Source organism: Chlamydomonas reinhardtii, chromosome 6 (assembly GCF_000002595.2).
Source record: "Chlamydomonas reinhardtii strain CC-503 cw92 mt+ chromosome 6, whole genome shotgun sequence".
NCBI classification, from domain to species: domain Eukaryota; kingdom Viridiplantae; phylum Chlorophyta; class Chlorophyceae; order Chlamydomonadales; family Chlamydomonadaceae; genus Chlamydomonas; species Chlamydomonas reinhardtii.
The window spans coordinates 7999979-8014732 of record NC_057009.1 but is presented as its reverse complement, the minus strand read 5'-3'; the positions used below and the strand labels follow the sequence as shown (position 1 = coordinate 8014732).

The 14754-nt window shown below is 67.8% G+C and overlaps 1 protein-coding gene across 1 annotated transcript; it reads right to left on the bottom strand.

The window, feature by feature from the left end:
- Nucleotides 1-62: 62 nt before the first annotated feature.
- Nucleotides 63-14732, bottom strand: CHLRE_06g304000v5 (uncharacterized protein; the record flags this gene model as incomplete). Its single annotated transcript, XM_043063668.1, has 28 exons — nucleotides 63-638; nucleotides 858-1019; nucleotides 1286-1438; nucleotides 1707-1829; nucleotides 2060-2152; nucleotides 2336-2444; nucleotides 2656-3815; nucleotides 4073-4207; nucleotides 4467-4564; nucleotides 4803-4899; nucleotides 5196-5416; nucleotides 5628-5781; nucleotides 6222-6314; nucleotides 6530-6670; nucleotides 7089-7478; nucleotides 7622-7753; nucleotides 7992-8059; nucleotides 8256-8613; nucleotides 8890-9004; nucleotides 9253-9334; nucleotides 9714-9978; nucleotides 10270-10408; nucleotides 10640-10744; nucleotides 10935-11032; nucleotides 11248-11346; nucleotides 11586-12471; nucleotides 12692-12759; nucleotides 13107-14732. Coding segments are annotated over 28 exons (7401 nt in total), but the record flags the coding sequence as incomplete, so codon positions are not given.
- Nucleotides 14733-14754: the final 22 nt, after the last annotated feature.

Sequence of the window (14754 nt, the reverse complement as noted above, 5' to 3'; positions counted from 1 at the left end):
GGAAATGCCTGCCAGCTTGCCCAGTCATTGAAAGCCTGTTTGCTCACTGTGGGCCAACCTCAAACCAAGGCCCGTTACACGGCCGCCACAGCCTACCAGCTTTCCAACCAGAAGGCTGGGGGGGTGGCACCTGTGGAGTCTAAGATGCTTTTTACGGAGCAGCCAACGGCGGTTACACAGCCCAGCCTGAGGGGCAATGAGGTCTCATGACCCGGCCTTGCGAGCGCACGTGGAAGCTCTCTGCGCCCCATTCCACACAACAGCGCACTCACAAACCTCAAACGCCTGCATAACGCCTAGACGTTTACCACCACACCTGCCACGGCGGCCTGGCAACCTCCCCTTAGTACTCTTTGCAGCTCTTTGCATCGCTACCAATGCCGCCGCGGGAATCCTGCTGCATCAAACTACTTGAGCACGGCACTAAACAGGTACCGCAGGTCTGCACCCGCCGCCACCTCCTTTGCCGGCGCCGGCGCCTGCAGGCTCGCCTCCTCGCCCTCACCGCCTTCCAGCAGCGGCACCGCCGTCGGCGCCACCAGAGCACCGCGGGCCGCCCCTGCTCCTGCCGCCGCCGCCCCGCCGCTGGTGCTGGTGGATGCTGAGCCCGCCGCTTCCATGAACAGCTGCTGCTTGGCCTGCGCATGTGTAGAAGAGGAAGTTGAAAAGCACACACACTGCACGGATCTCTGCAGCACAGCTTCTCAATCGGCCACCTCCCAAACATTTTCCACACTACCAACCAATAACGGCGCCCCCGCAAAACATAGGCCGCGCTCTCCTCGCTTTACTGCATCGGGTTCGGCTTAGTTTGGGCTGGTATCTACAGCCCTCCCCCCCTCCACCGCGCCTCCCACCTTGAGCATGGCCATGACGTGCCGCTCCACGCTGTCGTCCACCAGCAGCCGCGTGACGCTCACGTCGCGCGTCTGGCCGATGCGGTGCACGCGCGCCACGGCCTGCTGCTCGATGGCGGGGTCCAGGGCCGGCTCCAGCAGGAACACGTGGTTGGCGCGGACCTGGAGGCGAGGGGAGGGGAGGGCGGTTAAGCCGTTGTTGGAGAACGGAGTGACAAAGGCGGGGGGGGGGGCGAGCGGCGGGGCTGGCGGCATGGCGCGATCACGTGTGGTTTGTGCGCGCGTGTTGGATGCGTAGGGTTGTCAATATGAAAAAACGCTCAGAACGCAACGCAAGCGACTCCCGTGCAGATGCACTGGCAACAAGACGCGGAAGATAGTGCGAGGACGCTGAACTAATGATCTTGACACCGCGACTGTCCTCTCACCAGCGTCAGCCCCGCCGCGCCCTGCCTCAGGCTGAGTAGGAACACGCGGCAGGCGGGGTCGTGCAGGAAGGCGTTCATGGCGGGGCGCATGCGGCGACCCGACTCCAGCGTCACACAGCCGATGTCGTTGGCGCGCAGGCCCCGCTCCACAATCTGTGTGTAGGAGCGAGTGCGGACGTGTTTACAGTCATGCATGCGTGCGTTTCAAGTACAAGCCGCGTCAAAGGCAGGCCCCAACGCCTGCCCAACACCGCAGCGCGGTAGGGTGCTGGCCCGCAGCTGCTCGACCCAACCAAGGTCTAGCCAACTCCAAGCCACAACCCCACAGCCCAGCCCCTCCAGCGCGCCTATGTGACTCGCGTCCACGACCCGCCCACCGCCCCCAGCCCCGCCCCTCCCACACCACAAACGACGCCCACACCTGGAGCGCGTCCGCCCACTGGCTGAACACCAGGCTCTTCTCCGCGGGCCGGTGGTTGCGCAGCCACACCAGCCGCCGCAGCAGCGCGCCGATCTTAGTCATGAGCTCGTCCGCAGCCTCTACCTGGGAGGAGCAAGGGGCGGGGCAGGGGGCAGGGAGCGAGCGAGCGACGGGTGAGGCAGGTGCGGGGTTTAGGTACGGTACAGCGCGAGGGGAATGTGGTGGGAGGTGCGACAGCGGTGCTGCGCACGTGCCGCTGCACGCGAGGGGACTGCAGTGATACCGGCTGCGTCGCACACACACGCTCAGCCTGCTACTGCGTGCAACACTGCATTTGGCTCCTCTGCCCTCACCTTGACGTTGAGGATGTGCGGCCCCTCCGGTGGGTCCACCTCGCCGCCTGCAGCCGCCCGCCGCTGCCGCGCCGCGCCGCCCACGCCGCTCGCCTGCTCGCCGTCGCCGGTAGCGGTGGCAGCGGTTGATTGGCGCACAGGCCAACGACTCATATGCGTGGTTCCCACTACGGACCCCTAATCACTAAGCAAACGCTTTATATCATGCCCGGCACGCTCGGCAAGATCTCCACCCATGCAGGTCCTCATGGCTCGCTACGTGCCCAGCCCGCTTACCTGCAGGATGCTTGTCTTGTCCCGCACCTCGCAGCGGCAGGTGGGGCAGCGCCGCTTGTCGGGCGGCGCGCTCATGAGCTGGTCCGTGCAGTTGCCGCAGAACCAGTGCCTGCGTAGGCGTTGGCGTGTGTGTGCACGCGTGTAAGCGTTTGTGTGTGTACGCATGTGTGTGTATGGGGGCAAGAATAAGCATGTGTTCGAAAGCACAAGCGAAGGGAGGAGGCAAAGGCCGTTTGCATTGGTATATGCATGAGCCTAGTGTGCAGGACGAGGCACGGCACGTGCGCAGCCGGCGGCCGCCTGGCTGCCCTCCCGCTCACCCGCACGGAAAGATCCGCACGTCGTGTCCGAACTGGTCGCAGCACAGGATGCACATGTTGGAGTCGTCCGCCTCCGCCGCCTGCTGCTGCTGGCCCTGCTGCGGTTGACCCTGCCGCTGCTGCCCCTCCGGGTACTGGCCTGGCTGCGCGGCCGCTTGTGACAGAGAGCCGCTGCCAGCAGCGCCGCCTGCGTCAGCACCAACACCAGCAGCAGCAGCAACAGTGCTAGCTGCAACCGCCACCCCGTTCATCGCATCGGCGCCGCCTGCCGCTCCAGCGCTCGTGTCAGGGCCCGAACCCCTGGCAGCCACCTCCGCCCGAGCAATAGCGGCCGCCGCCGCGGCCGCCGCTGCCGCCGTCCGGCGCCTCTCCTGCTCCTGCTCCCGCCGGGCTGCTGCGGCCTCGCCGCCCCCCTGCTCCTCCCCGGCGTCCTCCTCCACCACAATGGCCTCCACATCGGCCCCGGTGAGATCCACCATGTCCGCATCCGCCCCACCAGCGCCCCCACCACGGCGGTCCGCACCAGCAGACCCGGCAGTAGCAGGGCCACCGCCGCCAGCTGCCGCAGGAGAGTGCTGCTGCTGCTGCTGCTGCTGCTGCTGCTGCCGCTGGCGGTTCCAGACTCGCGGGTCGTAGCCGGGGGCCCACTCCAGCCAGGGGTGGAGGCAGGCGAAGATGCCGGTACGGCACGCCACGCCCACGTGTGCCGCAGCCGTGGCTGCTGCCATGCGTTTCCCCACTGCAGAGCCGCCGACCACCTCCACCTCAACCTCCATGCCGTCCCCCTCTTCGTGCGGCCGAGCAGCCGCCGCCTCCACCACCTCAACGTCGACGCTCACCGGCGCCGCCTGCGGCTGCGCAGGCGGCGGCGACCCCGCCACCGGTGCGGCGGCTCCCGCTGCACTGCCCGACGGCCCAGCAGCGACAGCTGCTGCTGCCGCCTTGGCGGCAGCTGCGTCAGAGCTGGGCCCTGCCGCGGGTGCGTTGGCACCAAGTCCCTGCGGCTGCTGTGCTGCTGGGCCCTGCTGGGCCGGCTGCGCCTGCTGGCTGGCCTGCTGATGGTGGGTCTGGTGGTGGGTGTGGTGGCGGCGCAGGCTGGTCGCCTCCAGGTACTTGTTGTTGAAGAAGGTGCGATTGCGGCGGAGCTCCTCGCAGCGGGCCTGTGTGTGTGTGGGGGGGGGGGCTTATAGATCGGACCAGGGGGCGAGCAGTGGCAGGCGAGCGGTACACGGTCAGGCGTCGGCGGGAGGTCTTGTGCCAGCCAACGCCACGCTCACGGTACTGCGACGGGCGACTGGTGGGGGGTTTGGGGGTATCCCTCCCTCCCCGCGCACCCTTACACCCATCGGCCATCGCTGAGCCGGCCCGACCATGCACCCTGCACACACACATTCACGTACGGGGTACTGCTCCGCACCTTGAGCTCCGCGGCCTTGGCCCGCAGCTCCTCCTCGCCGGCACGCAGCAGCGGCGCCATGCCCGCCACCCTGCCGCCCGCCGCCGCCGCCACCTCCTCACTCACCACCTCCACGTGGTGCTCAGCCAGCTCCACCTGGGCAGGTCACAGGGGGCGCAGGGGGGAAAAGAAATGCCACGGGAAAAGCTTGCTGTGAATGAATCCGCTTGAGTTATCATTATCAGGTGTGCTTGCTGTGGTCCCCGGCGCCCCGACTCCGCACACAGGCTCGGCACCTGCACCTCCCGCATGCATATAACATGGTGCCGGTCGTGACCGGCTTGACACCGCCCCCCTCCTCCTGTGCATCCCCCCGCCCCCGACGCGCCGCCCCCCCCCCCACACACACACACACCTGCAGCTCCGCGACGTTGTGCTCCCTCCACTGCCTCAGCAGCTCGATGCGCCCGCGCACCGCCTCCAGCGCCGGCAGCAGCACGCCCAGACCCAGGCCTGGCAGGCGCGGTGGCATTGGGGCCAGAACCGCACACGCATATCCATTACTACGGTGCTCAGGATGTGAAGGTACTGTGAGAGACCTGCCCACACCACCAACACCATTGCTACATGCGCCTGTCCTGATACGGGAAGCCCCCCAAAGCTCACAGCCACCCCACTACCACCACCACCAGCACAACCACCAGCACAACCACCACCACCACCTCTCCCCCTGCCCCCACACCGCCCTCACCGTGCAGGCTGCTGGTGCCGTGGCTGTCCGCCGTCCTGCGCTGCTCCGCCAGGCGCGAGTCCAGCATGCGGTGCGGGTGCCGCAGGTGCCGCTCCACCTGAGGCAGTGTGTGTGGGGTGTGTGTGTGTGTGGGGGGGGGGTAGCCATCCATGGGATGGTGTGTATCAAATATGAAGTGAAGTGCCGACGCCGGGGGTGTCACATTCATTGAGAGGTGAAGGCGTGGGGGGGGGGGGGCGGACAGGGGCGTAGGGGAGTGGCGCGGGTGTGGATGTCGGGGACCTTCCGTGGGGACCTCCCCAGCGGACTTTGGTGGGGATGAGAGGTGTATGGGGAGGACGAAGAGACCACAAACCCCTGACAAAACACCCACTCACACCCACCCACACCCACCAGCATCACAGTCATGGTGTCGCAGGCGTGTGCAATGCCCACCGCCGCGCCCTCCACCGGCTCCGGCTCGCAGCACCCCGCCACCGCCCGCCGCAGCAGCCCCAGCGCGGGCGGGTAGCTGGCGGCCCAGCCCGCACGAGCCGCCCGCGCGGGGTCCGCCTCCCCGCCACTGCTGCCCGTGTCGACGTAGCCCTCGGGAGGAACCATCAGGGTGATGCCGCCTGTTCGTTTCATGGCGGCGATGTTGACATTGCATACAAGCACACAAATATGTATGAGAATACGACGAGCCTGGCTCCTACGCGTCCAGAAGACATAAGCGCCACACGCTACAACCTCCCGTACCAGTACCCGCAACCAGCCTGCCCACTGCCAGACCCTCATGCCGGGCCATCCACCCCATCAACTGACTACAGCCCCGCGCCGACGCACCCACGAGCACGGGCGTCCACAGCGCGGGGTCGGGCGTGATGCTGCTGGCGCCGCCGCCGCCGCCGTAGCGCTGCCGCAGCCCGCGCTCCGCCGCCCTCAGCCGCGCCAGCGCCGCCGCCACCAGGTGCTGACCCGCCACCGCGTCCAGCCCCACCTGCGGCACACACCAGGGTAAAGGAACCGGAGAGGTCGGGAGCGGGGAGCCAGGGGGGCTACGTTCACGATGGATTTAGAAGAAGCGAAGGGGGGGGTTACGTTCATATTGAGTCAGAAGAGAGGCAGGGGAGGAGGCGCCATGCAAGTACCGGCATCGTACTGTGCAACCTAGCGCCCATGTGCCCCAGTGCCCGCACACAGCAGCCATATCCCAGCCCTGGCCCGCACACACAGCTACAGCTGCAGTTACAACAGGGCACCATGAGCACACAGAGCGGCACAGCGCCGCATCGCAACCACAGCCATGCATGCTTCATTCACTTGTGCTCTTAAACACAAGAAAGCCTCCGCTCGCACAGCCATCTCCCATCCTATCCAAATACACACACAAACACACACACACACACACACACAGGGCGAGCGCCGCCTCCTGCCCACCCTCTGTTTGTTGACCGCCGCCTCCTCCGCCGCCAGCAGCGCCGGCACCTCCTTGCCCATCAGAGACAGGGTGGCGTTGGCGCCCGCAGCGGCCTGTGGGGGGGGGACAAGGATTACATGTTCACGGTAGTCCAACAGGCCTTGTTTGCAAAGATTGATACTCCATGCTGCTTAAAGTAGCAATGGGCTGGTGCCGTACGCACGGACTGCACACGTGCTGCTCAAGGCACCGCCTCCGGCCGCCCGCCCGTGCACACACGTCCACCCACCGCACCCCTCCACCCCACGCACCCCGCCCGCGCACCCACCTGCTCCTCCGCCCGCCGCGCCGCCTCCGCCTGCCGCGCCGCCTCCAGCCGCTGGCCCAGCTCCGCCAGCCAGGCGCGCGGCTCGCTGACGAGCTGCGGCGGCAGGCCCCGGCCCACCGCAGTCTCGTGCTCCTCCACAACCTGGGCGCAGTCGTGGCGGTGGCGGTGGCGGTGGTGGCGGTGGTGGTGGCGGTGGTGGTGACGTGAGAGGTGGTGGCGTGAGAGGTAGTGGCGTGAATAGGCAGGTGAGGCGGCATTGCGTGTAAAGTCATGTGCCCATGGGTATTCGTAAGGTACAGTACGGCATTTCACAGTTCCCAACCGTATCCTCGTACCGACACACTACCTGCTGCAAGGCAGACACACTCACACCTCTCTCGTGTGCATTATCATACACACATGAATTCACACACACACACACACACACACACACACACACACACACACACACACACACACACACACACACACACACACACACACACACACACACACACACACACACACACACACACACACACACACACACACACACACACACACATGTACACAAACGCACCTGCTTCTCCAGCCGCTGTATGGCGGTCATGACCTTGTCCCGCCGCTCCCGCGCCTTGCCCAGCTCGCGGTCTGCGCCCGACCTGATGTCGGCGGCGCGGCTGGACACGTACTGCCGCAGGTCGGCGGCGCGGCTGGCAGCGGCGGCGGCAGCCGCCGCCAGCGCGGCAGCGTCCGGCTCCGAAGGAGCCGCCGCCGCCGTGACCGTTGCTGACGTGGCCGCGGCACCGGCGGTGCTGGGGCCGGCGCCGTCCGCGGCGGCGGCTGCGCCGCCGTTGGCAGCGGCGTTTCCGCCGGCGGCGGTGCCGGTGGCGAAGGCGGCGGCGTTGGTGTGGGCGAGCACGTGTGGGTGGCGTGTCAGCAGGTCCACCAGGAGCTGAGAGGTGTGCGCCTGCGGGTGGGCGGGTGGGGAGTTGGTTTTCTCCCAAACAAGCAACACGACACGGAGACACGGGGATGCATCCTTCATCCTACACAGCGTGTCGCGAGGCATGGCCGTGCTGCCCCACCTGTTCCTCCGTGCCCCCGCCGCACCTGCACGAAGCGCCAGGCGCGGATGGACGCCCCCGCCGCCTTGATGTCGGCCTCATAGCCGCCGCCGTCGTCGCCGCCCTCGCCCGCCTCCGCCTCCGCCGCCGCGGCCGCTTCAATGCCGTTCTCGCCGACCTGCCGCGTTGCAAGGAGATGCCACCGGCTTAGCTTAAAGCGCATACTTGTCAAGTTGTGTGTGCAGAGTTTGGATGCATACCGGTATGGACAGTTGCTGCGGTAGTATACAGCGTGCAGCAAGTACGGTGGCCCCACCACCCAGGCCCTCCCGAAAGCAGGTTGGGCGGCTGGTCAACATGCTTGCCGCTGCTGCTGCTGCCGCTGCTGCTGACTGCTGCAGCCCGCGCCGCCGCACCTGCCAGCTGGTATCCAGTGTGCGGTATGCGTCCGCCAGCAGGTGCCGGGCGTCAGCGGCCAGGTCGGCTGCAGGGAGGGTGGTTGCAAGGTTGATACATCGGGAACAGGATATCAGCATAAGGACCAGGGGACAGGGCCATAGAGGGCACATGGATGGGGAAGCGGGGCGCAGAGAGCGGGGAAAGGGACCAGAGCAGGAGCGCGGCGCAGCAGTGGTCTAGGAGTAGGCAGCCTAGACTGACGCCACATGCTGCGAACTCACCCGCGCTCTTGCCAGAGTGGTTGTACCGGAACGCGGACACCACCACCTCGCCGCCGGCTCCGGCGCCGCCGGTAGCGCCGCCAGGCGACCCCAGCGCCCCCACGTCCGCCTCCTCCTCCCCTTCCACCACCATCACATCCCCTGCCGGCGCTGCTGCAGCCGGCACCAGCGCCCCCGGCCCTCCCTTCTTCGCGCCCTTCTTCGGCGTCGCACCAGCCGCTCCTCCCCCGCCGCCGCCGCCGCCTGCAGCCGCCTCGGCTGCCCTCTTCTTCGCAGCCAGGGCCGCCACCCGCCGGTGTGTGGCCTCCAGCCGCCAGGCCAGCGCGTTGAGGGTCATGCACAGGTCGCGCTCGGCGTTCTGTGTATGGCGGGCGGGAGGGCGGGCAGGCGGGCGGGCGGGCTGGAAGCGTCACGAGCATGGGTTGGACTGGCTTGATATGGTTGGAATGGATTTGGGTTGGGCTAGGTTGGGTTGGGCTCGGCTGGGGGACGTGCGGGGCGTGGGCGGTGGCTGCCGTGTGCGTTTCAACAAGGCCCCGTACTCAGAAGCAACACTGCCAGCGCCATGGAAGTGTGGGGTTCCATGCCATGAAAGTGCCATGCCGTTCCGGAGCAACATGGCGCACGCCCCCACCTGCAACTCCAGCTGCGCCTGGTCCCGCAGTCGCACCATCACAACATCCGCAGTGGGCAGAGCCTCACCGGCGCCGCCGCCAAAGCCCAGCTCGGTGGACAGCTGCCGCCAGTGCCTGTTGTAATCACATACACACACCGCCGCGTTGCTGCATCGCATACACCGTCTTTGCGCTTTGTTTGCCTTGTGCCCTTGAACACATGAGGTGAGACACTAAGACCCCACGCATAAAAGGGCGCGCCCATGTTGTGGTACTCCTCCGGAAGCTCCTCACACGGCAGTCATGCCGATGAGCACCGAGCGCGCAAAACCCTACATACTCCCCACCTAGCAGCTGCGCCCTCCCAACGCCCAGTCCCCCACCGCGTGAGCTTGACGTGCACACACGCCCGCCGCAGCTGATGCAGCTCCGCGCCCGCCTCCGCCTGCAGCTCCGCGCCCTTGTCTGGGGGGTGGAGCAAGCGCGTGTGTTGGGCATGTGTGTGTGTGTGTGTGTGTGTGTGTGTGTGTGTGTGTGTGTGTGTGTGTGTGTGTGTGTGTGTGCGCGTGGGGTGATGCTGTGTGTGTGGCGCGGTTAGTGAGCACAAGGGAAGCAAACGCGCAGCAGGACTGTCGGAGTGTGTGTCGGGGTGAATGTGTGCGGTAGTTGGCAAGACACTATGAGGACGTGTGCTTGTCCCATGAATGGAGCAGCAGGCTGGCGAGGGATTGCTGTGTGCGGTGTGCCCTAGTACCACACACCACACGCCATCGCAAAGCAGCAAGACCAGTCGCCGCAGCACAGATGTCGTAGCACGCATGCAGTGGAGCCGCATAGCACGCACCCTTGGTCTTCCGCTTATGGCCGCCGTGGCCGTGGCCGTGGCCGTTCGCCACGTGCGCTGTGTGGTCCTGTGTCAGGTCAACCACCTCCACCCCAGTAGCCGCCTGCTGCTGCCCCAGCTGCTGCTGCTGCTGCTGCCCCAGCTGCCCCTGCTGCTGCTGCTGCTCCGCGGTGTGGCTGTCCATGGCCGTCACGGCCTTGCGGGTCTTGCCCAGGACCACCTCGTAGAAGGACGCCTCCGCCGCGGAGAAGCAAAGGCGCGCCTCCTGCGAGGGGAAGCGAGGAGCGAGGACACGTACATGCACACATGCACACGCGGCACGTCAGAATCGTTGCCACAACCAAACAACGATTAAGGCCCCTCAACGCACAAACTCACCCACACGGCCACATCCAACCGGGCCCGTGCCCTTAGCGCCGCCTGTCAGCCCTGACTTCCGCGGCCCCGCCCCTGCCCGACATGAGGCATATCGCCGGCCACCCCCACCGCCCCCAGATCCCACCCCTGTCTACGTCGCTACACTTCTCTGTACCCATCCTTGCAACCCCGCCCCCACCTGCAGCACGCGGCGCGGCAGCGGGTGGTCGGCCGCCGCCACCGCCTTGCTGTTGCGCCACATGATCGGCTTGAGCAGCGCCGCCAGGCGGGAGCGGCCCTCGGCGGAGCCGGTGCGGTAGGGGTCGGACACCAGCCGCCTGGGAGGGTGCGTGTGCATGTGTGTGTGGGGGGGAGGGGAGATGGATGGGTAAGAAAGGTCCGTCAGAGGAGACGAGTGAAAGTGTGGCACATTGGACTTCTTTACCCAGACGTCTCTGTTTGTCAGGCCTTCGGCCTTCCAACTTTGGGCGTGTTGCTGGGTTCGCGGTTTGCAAAGTCCCCTTTACACCCAAGCCGCTCCCCCCACCCCCATCCCCACCCCCACGCACCTGAACACGGGGTGGTCGTCGTAGGGCTTGTACCCCAGCACCTTGACCAGGCCGAACACATCCTCCAGGCCGCCCCGGCCGATGGGCGTGCCGGTCACACACCACCTGAGGCAGCGGGGAGAGAGATCCGTGGCAGAGGACATAGAACTAACCTTCACTGTCCTGTGCCCTCCCCCTTCCCCTCCTCCCCCTCCTCCTGCCCTCCCCCCCCTCGTAAACTTAATGCATGTAACCCCCCTCCTCCCCCTTCCTCCCCCTCCTCCCGCCTTTCCCCCTCCTTCCCCTCCTCCCGCACCTGTGCTCTGCCTGGATGCGTCCCGCCATGACGGCCACGTGGCTGAGGCTGCCGCCCACCTGCTGCGCCTCGTCCAGCACCAGCCGGTACCAGTGCACCTGGCGGCAGCAGGGGAGGCGGGGGGAAGAGGGGAGGAGGGGAGCCGGGGGCGGCACCACGCTTAGGCGACACATGCCTCACGTAGGGGGCATACCCCCGGGCTTAGGTGCAAAACGGAAAGGGATGCAGTGTGGCATTTCCGCATAACGCAGCGCAAACCCGCCTCAAGCCGACGCATGCATCCACACACGCCCCGCTCCCACTCCAGCCCCACCTGCAGCAGCGGCGACTCGGGCACAGAGTACTTCTTGCCGTGCCTGAGGCCCTGCAGCGCGCGGTTGGAGGGGCTGTAGTGCACCTCCTCCTTTAGCACCTGCGGCAGAGCGCGAGAGGGGGAGGAGACACGGCTGCAACGTTACGGCAGTGGGAGCTGAGAAAGATCAAGGGGGGGGGGAGGCAGGAGGGGGTTAGTCAAGGCCAGGCCAAAACCACGGGCAGACGGGCGGGGGGCGGGGCGCGTCGGGCCCGGGTCCGGCATGGGGCGGAATGCCCGGGAGGGCGCTGTGCGCTGCACCACACCACACCGCACCGCACCACCACCACCGCACCCACCTGGTAGGTGGTGAGCACCACGTCCGCCTGCAGCAGCTCCGCCACCGCCGCCTCCGCCTCCGCCGCCGGGTCGCAGGAGGCGGGGCAGCGCGCCGTGCCCGCGTACAGCGCCATAGTCATCTCCCGCGCCAACACCTCATAGCGGCTGGGCACATGCACAGCAGCGGCTGCGGCTGTAGGGCCGGCGCCGTTGGCTGTAGCATGGGAGGTGCCGTTGGCGGGAGGGGCGGCTGCCGCGCCGCCGGCATCGCCGTAGGCTCCGCCTGTAGCGGGGGCGGCGGCGGCGGCGGCCCCCGGCGTCTGGGCCCCTGCTGGCCCTCCCGCAGCCGCTGCGGCCGCTGGCGCCGCCGCACTGCCACCGGCGCCGCCGGCCCCTTCCCGCCGCGACGCCTCCAATGCTTTCCTGAGATCCTCCCCATGCCTTTCCAGCTCCTCCTGCATCTCCCTCCGGGCCGCCTGCCGCTGCGAGCGCTGCCGCTGCGCCGTCGACTGCGACGGCCCCGCGCCGCTGCCTCCCTCCACGGCATCCGGATCCAATTCCTCCGCGTCCGTCTCCGTGAGCTCGACCTCCTCTTCCTCTTCCTCCTCGGAATCCAGATCCATGCCCTCGTAACCCGGATCGCGCCGCGCAGTCCGCCGGCGCTTGGCCCTCGGCGCGCCGCCGGCCGCCGCGCCCCCATTCAACGACGGACCCGCCCCCGCAGCATCCGCATCTGCAGGAGCGGCACCTCCGCGTCTCCGCTTGGTACTGCCGCCGTCGGTGCTTCTGGCATTCCGCCGTGCCGCCCGTTTCGCCATGATCCGAGCTGCCGCCAGCCGTGCACGCTCCTGCCTCTTCGCCTGCTGCTCCGCCGCCTTGTCCTCACGCGCCTTGCGCTTCGCCTCCCTACGCACGGCCACGACGCACGTGACACACGCATACACACACACGTTCTTCCAGCAACCCCCCCTCACCACGTGTGCATGAGTGCGAGGCACACCGATGAGCGCAAAGCCAGGCGCCGGCTTCACTCGCGATGGACAAACACAAAGGCAAGAGAGGCCACATGTGTTCAACCAGGCCTAATCACTCGTTCGCGGGCGCCCCCCCCCTCCCCTCCCCTCACTTGATGGCCTGCTTCTCCCGCTCCTGCGCCTGGACGCGGTGCCACTTCAGTCCGTCGTACACGTGCACCTGTGACGAAGGCCGGGGGGGGGGGGGAAATCGTAAACATCAACCCAAACTAAACCAAACCAAGCCAAACATAATCAAATTAGTGGAGCACAGGTAGAGGCGACAGTTGCAAACGGTATTACTTATGGGAGGAGGAGAGCGGTAGGCAGGCACGGATAGGTGTAGGGTAGGGGGTACCGTCATGTGAACCACGAGGTGAGCAAGGTGGACACGGCGCCCACCCGCAAACACACAGCCACACCCATACACACATGCCCTGCTCTTTTACACACACACACACACACACACACACACACACACACACACACACACCCTGGATTTCTACCCGCCCCTGCGCGCCCACCTACCTTGAGGCTGCTGTGGTCCTCCAGCTCGTTGGACCACTGCTGCAGCAACGTCGCCGGCACCACGATCAGCGAGGGGCCCAGCGGCCGCACGACCCCGCCAGCAGCACCACCACCACCACCAGCAGCACCAGACCCGCTGCCAACCGCCTCCATGCCTGGCGCCGAGCCGCGGCGAGTGCCGCCGCGCCCGCCGCCGTGCCTGCTACTGCCGCCGCCGGGCTTGTAGTCCTCGTCATCATCATCATCCACACAGTCGTAGTAGTTGTCGGTAAAGCGCACCGCCCGGCGCTGCCGGCCCGACCGCCGCCGCCCGTCAACGTCCGCGTCCTCCTCCCCATCCCCCTGCTCCTTCACGCCAGCGCCACCCGTATCCGCTGCCGCCGCTTCTTCCTGCTGCTCCGCTGCTGCCGCCGCCGCCGCCGCTGCTGCTGCCGCCGCCGCTGCTGCCTGCGCACGCGCCTCCGGCGGCGGCGCCGGCCGTGCCAGCATGAGCGCAATGACCTCCACAGTCTTGCCCAGCCCCATCTCGTCCGCCAGAATGCCCACCTTCTGACGTGGCGGCGGCGGCGGCGGCGTGGCCCGCAGCCCCCCGCCCGGGTAGGTGTTGAGCCACAGCTCACCCTCTCCCAGCCCCGCCGCCACCGCCGCCCCGCCCCCCGCCGCCGCCGCCGCCGCCGCCGACAGGCCGCCGCCGTACCGCAGCCGCACGCGCCGCCAGAACAAGTCCTGGGTGGCGTAGTCGCCCAAGTGAGCCGCGGCAGCGGCGGCCGCCGCCGCCGCCTCCGGCGGCACCGCCGATATGGAAGCAGCGTCGCCTCCTGTCGCGAGAGCGCCCCCTGCTGTGTCCGCGCCTGCGCCCCCGCCCTGCTGTCCCTGCTGTCCCGGCTCGTGCGGGTGCGCCGCCTGCGCCCCCAGCTCCGGCTGCGTCTCGCGCCACACCATCCAGGACAGGCAGCGCTGCTGGTAGCGGAACAGGCGGCACTTGAGGCCGGGCGGGTCGGGGTGCGTCACGGCCCAGTCCCGCGGCGCCACGATGTCAAACACCTCATCACGCACGTCCGCATACGCGTGGGGCGGCTCCTGCTCGGGCTCCTGCTCCGGGTGCTGCTGCGACCCCTCCCACTGCGAGCCCTGCTGCTGCTGGTCCACCGGGCCCGAAGCCGCGGCCGCACTGCCGCCAGCAGCGCCACCCGCCGCCGCCCCTCCCTCCGCCCCTTCCTCCCCCCCTTGCTCCGCCTCCTCCTCTGCCGCCGGGCCCTCCTCCAGCATCTCCACCACCGCCACCAGCGCCGCCGCCGCCGCCGAGCGCGCCAGCACGTCCCCCAGCCCGCCCAGCGCCGCCGCCGCCCGCGGCACCGGCTCCGGCACCACCAGCTCAAACGCCGCCGGCAGCAGCACCACAGCCGCGTGCACTTCCAGATAGCCGCTGGCCGGCACAAGAACACCATCAGCATTGGTGCCGGTGCGGCTCGTGATGCGATTGCTGCCGGTGGCGCCGCCGCTTCCGGCGTGGCCGCCGGCAGCTCCGCTGCCTGCGTATGTGTGCGGCGCCAGCGCCATCGGCGTCAGGCGAATGAGCCCCGCCCCCAGCGCTGCCTGCAGCTGCCCAACTGGGTCGGCTACCCCCCTCTGGTTCTGCGGCAGCCAC